Below are 11,977 nucleotides of genomic sequence, written 5' to 3' on the forward strand. Positions count from 1 at the left end.
GCTCTTAAGCCTATCAATCTGCCTACATACCTCCTCTAGATTGACCGCCAATCCTGTCAGCTTTCCGTCTTCATTTCCAGCATATAGCCCGATGGGTTCCGGTATGCTGTGTACATCTTCTTCGGTAAATAAAGATGCAAAAAATGTGTTCAGTTTGTCAGCGATTGCTTTGTCCTCCTTTAGTGCTCCCTTTATTCCATGGTCATCCATCGGTCCCACCACTTCCTTTGCGGGTCCTTTCCCCTTAATATATTGAAAGAATGGCTTGAAGTTCTTCGCCTCCTTGGCTATTTTTTCCTCGTAGTCTCTTTTGGACCCTTTTACCGCCTTATGGCACCTGCATTGATGTTGTTTGTGCTTGTTCCAGTTTTCATCCGTTTTTGACCTTTTCCATTCCTTAAATGAAGTTTTTTTTTGTCTCTGATCGCTTCCTTCACCTCTACAGTGAGCCACGCTGGTTCTTTTTCCTCTTTGATCCCTTGCTGATACGCAGTATATATAGATCTTGCGCCTCAGTGGCTGTGTCCTTAAAAAGGGACCAAGCTTGCTCTAGCGTTTTGACAGTGCTTATCCTCTTCTTAATCTTCTTCCCTACCATGAGTCTCAGCCCTTCGTAATTCCCTTTTCGGAAGTTCAGTGCCTTGGCTGTAGTTTTGGACCGATGTTTCTCCCCTGCGTCCAGATCAAAGCGGATCATATTGTGATCGCTGCTTCAGTTGTAGCAAAGTTGTAGCCATCTACGATAACCTCTAGCACCCATTGATTGCTTGCGATAGCTTTCCAAAAATACTAGGACTAAGGGACATGCGATGAAGCTACTAAGTAGTAGATTTAAAACAAATAAGAGAAAATATTTCTTCACACGTGTAATTAAACTGTGGAATTAAATTGGTTAGCTTAGCAGTGTTTAAAGATTTGGATAATTTCCTAAAAGAGAAGTCCATAAGCTATTGAGATGGCTTGGGGAAATCTACTGCTTGAGATCTAGCTACCGTATTTTTCGCTCCATAAGACGCACCCTAAATTTAGAGGAAAACAAGAAAAAAAACCCATTCGGAAAGCAGTGTGGGGCCGAGTGGGAGAGTGTAAAGCTTGTTCCTGACGTCCGTGCTGTTGATCTGTTTCGCTGCTGGCCGGGAAATAAGACGAGGGCGCTGGACCACCAAGTAAAAAAAAAGGGAGGGGGGAGGGAACGGCAACAACGGAAGGACGAGGGTTAAAAAAAAAAAAGGTGGTGCAGCGGCAGCGGGTGGGTGCATTTAGAAAGGTGGTGCATCAGCGGGTGGGTTTTACAATGGTCCGGGGGGGAAGGTAACTAAATTTGTACCTTCACTTTATAAAATGCACCAAGATTTCCACCCACTTTTGAATGGAAAAAAGTGCATCTTATGGAGCGAAAAATACAGTATTTGATATACTGCTTTTCTGTGGGTACAATCAAAACAGTTTACATATTATATGTAGGTACTTATTTTGTACCCGAGGCAATGGAGAGTTAAGCGACTTACCCAGAAGGAGCTACAATGGGAACTAAACCCATTTCTCCTGGTTCTCAGACCACTGCACTAACTGTTGGTTTACTCCTCCTTCAGCAAGTATATATAGGTCTTTTAGGCAATTGAATTAAAGCAAATTGAAAAAAAGTATTTGTAGATGATGCCTATAACTCCAGAGACCTGCAGCCAGTCTCCTTCTCTTCTCTTATAAATCCAACTTGCCCTCAGCAAACACACCTATGAAAACAACTATATTTAAAGATCCCTAAAGAGGTAGTGTGTCATAATTTAAACTTTAAAACCCTGTCTGATATGACAAACTAAAGCTATATTAAAGTTTTCATGTCACCTCAATAGGGCCAATACAATTCCTCTACTGCAAAAACACTATACACACACACACATAAAAAAACATGCACAATACACACCAAAATCCCATACCATAACACAGGGGTCCTCAAACTTTTTAAACATGAGGCCAGTTCATGGTCCCTCATACTGTTGGGGGCCAGACTATAGTTTGAAAAATTAAAATGAACGAATTCCCATGCACACTGCACATATCTGATTTGTAGTACAAAACCCCGCACAAAAAAACATGAAAGAACAATACAATATTTAAATTGAAGAATAATTTTAACCAACATAAACTTACCAGAATGAGGTTTGGATTTACAAAAAGAGCCAAAACAGAATACTGAAGTTTGGAACAGTCAGTGAAGTAATGCCAAGCCCCTGCAATAAAGTAGCCCAAATATCCGGCAACTCACTAATGCCAAAGGTTTCCCGCCAGCCATACCGAACTTCCAAGAAACCCTCATAGTTGCAGAAGGACTGTGCACACCGGCCCACGCACTCAGCAGATGGGTCATGCAGTATGGAAGCACTGTGGGCTCCTTTTACAAAGGTTTGCTAAGACCTTAATGTGCACAATAGCACGCATTAAATTCCCAAGCGCGCTAGCCACTACCGCCTCCTTTTTAGGAGGCGGTAGATTTTCAGCTACTGCACGCAGTAACTTTGTGCGTGTGCTAAAGAGCCTTGTATGTCTAGCCATCCAGCTCACGTGAAGGGGTTACTGGCGGTGCGCAGTGAGGAGCAGTGAGAAGTGCAGCGCACTATAGTGAGAAAGCCACAATAGAGCAGGTCAGCAATGGTTAGAAACATGAGCTGTAAACTCTCGAGCGGGGCTGGGTAAATGGCCCACGGGCTGTAGTTTGAGGACCCTTGCCATAATAGGACTAACTCCCAGGACTCGAGTTACTACTTAATGCATGAAAAAGCAGCACAGAAATTATTACACCAGATGGAAACCAATATACTACTTAGTGAAAAAATCCAAGACAAACAGGACTGCAACAAGATCTCTACACAAACTACATGCTAGCAGAATACCATAGTTATGGTCACATATGACTACAAATACAACAATAATAAGATATATGAAGGCAAAAAAACCTGAATTTGAAGCTTCAAGAAATCAGACTCGGCATATAATACTAGAGAAATTGAAACAAATGCAAAATATCAGAGAATATGCATTTCCAAAAGTTGACATTCCAATTAATAAAGTCAGAATAAATTATTTTCTTGACTATTTTAGTTTTCTATTTGCTTTGATCCCAGTGTCTCTCTTCTGCATTTGTTTTTTTTTCCTTTGTCTTTGTTTTCTTTTAAACATTTATAAACTGCTTTTTAGAGTGGTTTACAGTAAGAACATACACAGTATTTAAAACACATGTACACACACCAAACATGGATAAAACATCAATAAATCAGCAACCAGCGCTTACTCATAAGAATAGCCTTACCGGGTCAGACCAATGGTCCATCAAGCCCAGTAGCCCTTTCTCACTGTGGCCAATCCAGGTCACTAGTACCTGGCCAAAACCCAAGGTGTAGCAATATTCCATGCTAATGATACAGAGCAAGCAGTCCCCATATTTCATATTGCAAAATAAATGTCTTTTCAATAACTTCTGAAAGGTACATAAATTTCCTTGCTGTCGGGGATCTATACAAGAAAAAATGCTTGTTCTTGACACCTTCAACCTCAAATACCTAGGCGGTATCTGCAAATTTACACGATGGACAGAATGCAGATTTGGTAATGGGACATAAAGCAGAATAATCCCCAAACTTTCTGGTGCCAGGCCATGCATACATAAATAAACTAACAATCTATAAACGTATGTGATCCTCCAGTTTTAACCAATATAACTTCACATGTTCTGTCACATGTTCAGTCTTCCCTAACCAAACCTCCCAAAGGTCCTCCCTTTGCAATGTTGCCTATCCATTTGACACTTTTTTCATCATGTCTACCACTCTCTCCTTATTCATCATATACAACATCTCCTGTTTCTTATCCTTCATCCAGTTTCAGCATCTGCCCTCTCTGTCCTGATCCAACTCTTATATCCATCTTACTCTGTCCTGCATTCCTCCCCCCTTTGTCATCAGCAATGCCCCTTGGGTGTCCCTATTCTTTCTCCCTCCACATCTAGAATCCTTTTCATGTTTCCCTGACCCTCTCCTCTCTTTCCAAACCCCAACCCTAGGGCCAGAGTCTCTCTCCCCACTATACTTCAGTATGGTTCCCTGCTAGGTCTCTAGTATCCCCCGTCTCTCTTCCCCCCACCACCTGGTCCAGCATCTAATCCTCTCCTCTTCACATCCAGCTGCATCTCCCTCTCTCCTCCCTGAGCAGCAGTAACATCTCCCTCACCAGGTCAAGCACCTCTTCTCTCCCTCCCATCCCATGACTGCAACATCTCTCCTTCCCTCCAGCCCCTTACAACCTGCTGCTGCTAAGATGATTTGATCAATGTGATTGAAGGCAGCTGCCTCAGTCTTCTCTGCAATGCATTCCATCTCCCCTAATGCAACTTACTTGTGATGCATGGGCAGGACGCATCAAAAGGAAGACTGATACCCTGAAGGAGCTCTTTTCAACTGCAGCAATCAAGACATCTTATCAGCATCAACAAGACACGAGGAGTGGGTAGGGAGAGAGAGGAGGAGAGATGAAGCCAATGGCAGCTTTGGAAAGTGCCTGGTGGTGAATTCTAGTGCCTTGCTCTTGCTGAATGCTGTGGCTGCTGACAGCTTTCAAACTGTGAAGGTTGCACCAGTGACTGGGGGACCTTGGATAAGTCACTTCATGTAGACCATAAGCCCTTCATGAATAAGAAGCTCAGTGGGAGAGGGGGGAAGAGGGAAAGAAGACATCTTAACTGGTTTTGAAAATATCAGCAATACATACATGGTTATAACCAAGATTCCATCATGTTTGGCTTCCAATATGGTTGGCATGTGGAGGCTTGACATCCAGCATTTAAGCATGGGTGAATGGGGCCTACACAGAATGGATCTCAGCTCTGGCCACCTTGTTGGGCAGACTAGATGGACCATGAAGGTCTTTATCTGTCATCACTTGCCTTAAGTACTACTAAAAAAAGGTTGAGCTGAACTCAAAATCCCTCACTTAGGCATGGAAGTGACCTGTGTGTCCAATTTTAATTTGCCTTGATTTAAATAACCTAAAATTAAGCTCCAAACTAGGTGTGTACTGAAAGAAACCACAATGTGTTGCCTCTGGCTGATGAGTTTCGTTATAATAGATAGGCCTTGTTGAGAAGTACATAGAAAGGTTGGTTTATGGTAATGTAGTCAATACAGGTTAGCTTCAATATGTGCTGGAAGTCCAGAAAGGAAAGCACTGTCAGGTCACAAAAAAGGTATGGATATAGGTCATTAATAGCTTTGTTTGAAGAGAATTAGAGACCAAATTGATTTAACAGCCCATAACAGAAGTTGGTAGTTATTACCACTATGTGTTTGATGCAGAAAAGGAGGACGCGGTGATCCATTTAGATAAATTAAAGTTCATAACATGACAATTTACTTTCAACCAGTTCAGCAGATTATTAACAAACACACACACACACACATCTTCTCCTGGGACAATACTCCTTCAGAGCAAGTTTCACTTAAGTTTATCTTAGAACCAACCAGCTACTTTGAATTACAAACTAAAAGGGACAAATTCCAGAGATTTTTCTATCTACTTGTACATTTTAAGCAGTTAATTACCACATTTTTTTGTTCTATAAGATGCACCTGACCATAAGACGCACACACCTCTAGAGGAGGAAAAACCAAGAAAAAAAATTCTGAACCAAATGGTGTGCCTTGTACCCTATCCCCCCTCTAGTGGTAGGCTGGGACAAGGTACAGGGCACATATACCAAGTCAATCAGCTCTCCCCCCCATCCCCCCCCCACGTACCATTTTAAATTCTGCCCACCCATCCCCTGCTCGTGGGTCCATCAGCTCCAGCCAATCCACCCCTTGCTCGTGGGTCCATCAGCTCCAGCTGGCTTCCCTCCCTCCCTGCCGCAGCACACACACTGCAGAGCAAGCCGATTTATACACGGGGCTGTTTGATGGTGCGCGCAGCCTTCGCTCTGCCAGGCTCCTCCTTATTTCCCAGCCAGCGGCGCACAGGTCAGGAGCACGGACGTCAGGAGCAAACTTTACGCTCTCCTGCTTGGCACCACACTGCTTTCTGAATGAGGCATACATGCTGGATCACCATCAAGCAGCCGGGAAATAGGATGAGGGAGGGATACACGCTGGATCACCAGGTTAAAAAAGGTACAACGACAGCGGGTTAAAAAAGGTGGTGCAGTGAGCATGTTTTACAATGGTACGAGGGGGAGGGGGTTTAACAAAATTTGTATCTTCGCTACATAAGATATACCGAGATTTCCACCCACTTTTGGGTGGAAAAAAAGTGCATCTTATGAAGCGAAAAATATGATATAATAGCATATGTTTACCCATAATTAGCATTTTTGGGTACTAAGATGTGGTAGCAGCTATTGTCCTAAACCTAAAATACATGCTCATATCAAATAAAGTCCCAGCTATGTGTGGTAATGCCAAGACCTCCAAAATCTCATTGTCTGCACTTCAGCAGAACTGAATTCTTAACTTTAATTCTTATAAAAGCAACCATCACAGTAATTTTAAGAATTATTAACAGGAGCAAAGGAACCCAGCATGCAAAGTTTCTGTTTACTTTTGTTGTTTTATACAATGGTCCCCTGCTGCTATAAAATATTTGCACCTTGGGTATGCATTTTCAAAGAATTATGGGTTTGCATATCCTGAATGCGCCGGGCACTATTGTACTACTCAGAACTTGACCAAAAAAGCTTCCAATACCCAAGTTACACTATTTTTAAGAAGATGGAATCTTTGTTCCCCATCACTAATATATAAGGGTATCTATTACAGGAGAAGAAGCATGGTGTGTATACCTCTGAGGTACTCTGTCAGTAATAATTCTAAATCATCTAGGGTCCGCATAATGCTTAGGAACCCTGCGTGATATTTAAGGAACAAAGCAGACCATTATTAGAGGTTTGTGAAATCTACTGAATCTCATAACATGTGCTAGAATCCTGCCTAAGAGGGCCAATCCAGGTCACCTGGACGGATCTGACATCACAAACTTATTTCACCGATGCTCACTTCCCAGAGATAAGCAGTGGCTTCCCCAAGTAAACCTGGTTAACAATTGTATAAATACTTCTGCTCTTCTGACAACAAAATTCCTCAAAGTTTGATAGCCTGTTTTCATTCAAGAAACATTTTTCACCTCTGTTATACTGGAGGATTAAGGAGTTAAGTGAACAGGGCCTGTGCCAGTTTCTGCAACAGCATTTAATTCCAAGAGCCAACAGAAGAGTTTCTTAAATGCCCTAGAAGCTGTTTAGTTTCTCTCCCTATAAACTCCAAATTCAAACAGACATAACACTTAGATTGTGAGCTGACTAGGGACAGAGAAAGTACCCGAACTTTGGCACTTTAGCAAAATCCCTTACATACAATATAAACTCCTCGACCAAGTAATTATTCATTACTCAGAATCAGTTCAAGTATATAAGCAATAATAGCTGGATTTATTGTTCCTGCAGAGATCTCCATTACCGAAATAGAGCCTGTTTTAAATACCAAGAGCTAAAATGCTAAGCCAGCCCTGGTTTTCTGATGCAAAACCACAGGAAAGCCCCAGTTTTATCTTCATGGCGTCTGCAAAAGGAAGGAGCCGGCCTTCCAACACCTGCCCCACGCATTTCAACTGCCAGCCTTGGTCGAGCACTTTGAGGAGCCCTAGAAGAAGCCAGGCCAGGGGATGGCACCGAAGGCGTTGAGGCAAAGCAGCGCATCCCTAGTCGGCTTTCTGGCTAGTGCAAAAGGTTGGCTAAAACGAGAGACAGGCGGGCCTCACCCTCGCGCAGCTTCCAAGCTCTTAATCAGCTTCTTAATCTTCCAGATCTCCACGTTCCTGTCGGCAGCGCTCGGGTCGTCCGCCATCTTCTTGCTGAGGAGAGAGAGAGAGAGAAAGCGTTAGTTCGGCTCCCGCCACAGCCCCCGCACGCCCTACCCCCTCCCCAGCGGCCAGCCGCTCACCTTAGCCCCGCGGCCCGCCTGTCTCGCGCACTCCGCTCGCGCTCCTCCGGCCTCTCCTCGCACTGGGGCTCGCGCCTCTGACGTAGAAAACCGGCTTCTTCTTTCCCAGCTGCATGTGTTGCAATCCCTCGCGCTTCACATGGGGAGGGGGGGGGGAGGAAGCAGGCGCTGACCTCACTTCCGCCCCACACTATCCTGCTCTCGGGTTGGCTCAGTGCGGCGAACTAAGGCGGCTGGCGGTTGGAGCGTGTTGCTGAGTCGCGACCATTTCCGCACAAAGGGCTTGTGGGAGGTGTAGTTTCGGCCCCGTGACGTCAGACCCGCAGTTCTCTTCTTTACAACCCGATGGAGGTTGCAACTGCTTCTGGGAGCTGTTGAATGAGGAAGTTTGGGAAAATGGAACGCAGCTTCCACTGGGTGAACCTAGGGCTTCAGAATTTGGGTGCAGCAAAACGGTAGGGTGAAACAGTTTTCAGAGATGCCATAAAATGATTCAATGCGTTTCCTTTCCTTTGCAGTCTCAAAGTGGGGAAGCATTTTTTTGGAGCTGAAAATCCAGTAGGAAGAAAGGTTTCCCTCTCAGGAGAGCAGAGATCAAGATTAGTGCACTGGCACTGAAGCGGTGCTGAGTGAGAAATAATCTTCTATTTCAGATGAGTGACACTTGATTGTAGATGTGGATCTTGATCAGCTGAACAGAGAAGATACAGCCAGGCAAGTCCTCCTCTTCCTAAAGGCTGGCACCATGCACACCTTTGGAATATGTAGTCACACAGTATGAAATCGGGCTCACAAAGCGCTGGTCATTTTAAATACGTGCCCAGCCCTTTGACCCCCCCCCCCCCCCTACTTAAGAAGTGTAGCCAGGTTTTGATGTTTGGGGAGCAGACCATTTGTAAAATAGATGTCAGTGAGAAACCGAAGGGCTGATCCACATAGGCACAATTCAAAATACATTTGGTGGAATGGCAGCTCCTCTTGCCTCTGCCTACAGTACTTACCATGGGGAACAGAGTACCAACTTCTGCTGTATAGAATACAATTTTATAAACATATTTTCTATGTGTAAAACAGACTTTACAGGCAGAAAAAGCTGCCTGTATGTTTTATCCATCAATTTGTACTTATAAGCTTTTCAACTCAAAGATCCTAGAAAGAAATTACCAGAGGCCAACTTAATTTCAGTTTCTGGTATGTTGCCAAAACTGATCTCAAATCCTTTTTGGGGCATGGTTTCGGTTTCAGAAAAAACTGGCAATGTGCTTTCAGTGGAAGCTAAAAATGTATGCTTTATCCTGTTTGGCTCCCTCCCTCTATTCCCCTGCAATAGCTTATTTTATTTATTTGAAGGATTCATATTCTATGCTCTCATTTAGTTTCTAGGTGGATTACAGAATTACATACAGAACCCAATAAGTGACATAGCATGGGTTTGAGGGGGACATTGCTCAGAGGGGAGAGAGACAAGGTGTATTTAATCTTATATGGTTCAATGTCATATCAAAGGTTCACAGTCTGTCCATTCAGTGCTGCCTATTGGGCTTCCAGTCTGGATTAGAAGGTGGGATAGGCATCTTTGAACAGATGGTGTTTTTAGTAAGGATTTGAATGTTTTAACGTCAAACTGGATTTGTACAGGGAGTTGGTTCGACCACCGAGGTCCTTTAATGTAGAAAATAGAGTTCCTGTGTTCTTCAGGGTAGATTGCTCAGGTAGAAGGCACGTCCAGGAGGTTTGTTTTTGAGGACTGTAGTGCTTGGCGGATCTTTAAGGTGGCTGTTCGCATGCTAATTAGCGCTATGAAAATTAGCATCATGGTTTTGTAACAGATGTGGTGTTCTATAGGTAGCAAGTGCAGAGAAATCAGTGTCATTTGAAAATCTCACCCCTTAATCAATTTCTAGATGCCATCAGCAGTTGAGAAGGCGGCTCCACTGCATCAGTCTCTAGCATGTGCAGCTGAGACAGGCACATGTGACAAAACATCCCCACAGCAGCTTTGGTGCCCAAATTAGCTGTTTCAAAAAGTTTCCCCGAGGACCATATCCTCATGGCAGTCCTGCATATCTTAACACAGCTCCCTCGTTACTGGGAAGAGAAGTGCGCTTAAGTCACTTGTACTACCAAGGAAGCTACTTTGGGCTGCCCCAAAAGCTGTTGACACTCCTGCACCAGTGGATACAAGCGGGACATAGTTTTAGCAATTTTAACGTACCTTCCCGACAGTCAAACTATTTAGAGACCATAAGATTCATATCTGGAAGGATGCCAGGGAAATGTTGCATAGTGCAAGCGCCCACTACAAAGCCTGGGAGAAGTAGATGGAGCTGGAAAGGCACTAAGTTGAATTCCTGTAAAGATTCAGCAGGAAGATAAGGCAGAGCCGCAAACTTAATTAAGCGCAAAACAGTAGGATCCCCCAAAGGATCTGCAGATCCAGCACACAAGCATGGATCCCCCAATCCAGGAAGAGCTACACTGTCAAATAATGGATCAGAAAGGTCAGGATCAGCATCCAGATCTCCCAAATCATGAGCAGGCAGAACAGCTAGATCAGGTGGAGGCAAGGATATGCCCAAAGGCACTACGCCACCCAAAAACATCCTGGGGGAAAGGAGACTGCTCAGACCACCACACTTTTTATTTTTTTTAAACTCTGAGAAGGTATCCAGCTCCTGGGGCATAGTCACCCTTAAATGGCTTAAATTCACGTGTCTTAGGCTGTGGAGGGTCCTCAGCCAGGCTGACCAAAGAACCAGCTGTGTTGAGCCCCAAAAGTAATGGAGGCCACCCTGCCGGGCTGGCTGAGCATCTGATCACCTGCTTCGGTGGGGGAAAAGATAAGTCAGTCACCACAGCACCCCCCCCCCCCCCAAGCTGCGCCTTGCACCACATGTCACAAGGATACTCTAAAAGTGTTAAATTTGTGCAATCCTGGAATGAATTCACAAGCGGAGACCCCAAGGACTCCATCCCAGTAGTTTTCCATGCAAAAATCAAAGTTTTGAAGAAGCAGGGAGAAGGAAAGAAAATTAAAAAAAAAAACCAAAGATTGCTAAAAATACAAGATGGCCACCGGCACCAAATTTGCACCAAAAATGTGATATTTTTCATGCTTCCTAAAGTCTGAAAATGGCTATTTAAAGATTTTTCAGGAGAGGGGAAACAAACTCAGAAAACCCCACTTTTTAAACTTTGCCCGTCTCACAAGCTGTCAACTCCTTGTACTCACTGTGACCTGATAGAGCTGTGAGCAGGTGGAGTCCAGTGTTTCTCAGGAGCTGTAGAATTCACTGCCAACAATGCTGGGAGTGCTTATCTTTGGGTTGCCAGTCAGACTCCACTGTTTGACTATGCTTCCACCCCAGCAGACTACCAGATGCGCACCAGGACAGGCAGAGGCACAAAAACACAGCCAGCACGCTGCAGAACACCGCTGAGCTCACTAACCATGCCCAACAGTCTGCGCTCGACCCCTGCTTAACAGAAGGTGATACTACTTCAGGGATGGCCCCGAGCTCCAAGGAAAACTATACAGACTGGCTAACAGGTACCCAAAATAAGATCAGCCTCTCAGTTACAGACTGAAGTCTATGAATCTCAAGCAGGAAAGGGAACAAAATTAAATCGAATTTAAAACAATAAAACGGGGAGAGCAGAACATACACAACTGCAGACATGCTTGCAGAAGGAAAGACTAGAGGGCGCAAAACTGATCAGTGAAGTACTACAGAGGCAGAGTGAAAAATCCAGAGTGGATTCCTTCTACAGAGCATACAAGTAGGGGAAATAACCTTGTCTAGAATGTGTCACCTATTGCACTGGAAATACAGCTTTCCTATTATAACAAGGTCTCCTGTGAATGCCTCCCCCTAATTTTGGACCCAAAGACTCCCCCCACCCAAAAAAAAAACCCCAACAACCCCAATCTTGAGGTTTCAGTATTTTTATGTAATCTGTCATCTTGGGGGAAAAAATCCAAACATTTTACAAATCCA

At 44.1% G+C, this 11,977-nt stretch overlaps 1 protein-coding gene across 1 annotated transcript in view; it reads right to left on the reverse strand.

Moving 5' to 3' along the window:
* The window catches only part of ETF1 (eukaryotic translation termination factor 1), a 74,548-nt gene extending 66,345 nt beyond the window's left edge, over nt 1-8,203 (reverse strand). Inside the window, exons 1-2 of the mRNA XM_033926864.1 lie at nt 7,980-8,203; nt 7,798-7,890 (exon numbers count right to left, since the gene is read on the reverse strand). Of these exons, the coding sequence (XP_033782755.1) occupies nt 7,798-7,883 (86 nt within the window). The 5' untranslated portion in view covers nt 7,884-7,890; nt 7,980-8,203. The remainder of the gene's footprint in view (nt 1-7,797; nt 7,891-7,979) is intronic.
* Nucleotides 8,204-11,977: the final 3,774 nt, after the last annotated feature.

This window comes from Geotrypetes seraphini, chromosome 18, assembly GCF_902459505.1.
Source record: "Geotrypetes seraphini chromosome 18, aGeoSer1.1, whole genome shotgun sequence".
Classification (NCBI taxonomy): domain Eukaryota; kingdom Metazoa; phylum Chordata; class Amphibia; order Gymnophiona; family Dermophiidae; genus Geotrypetes; species Geotrypetes seraphini.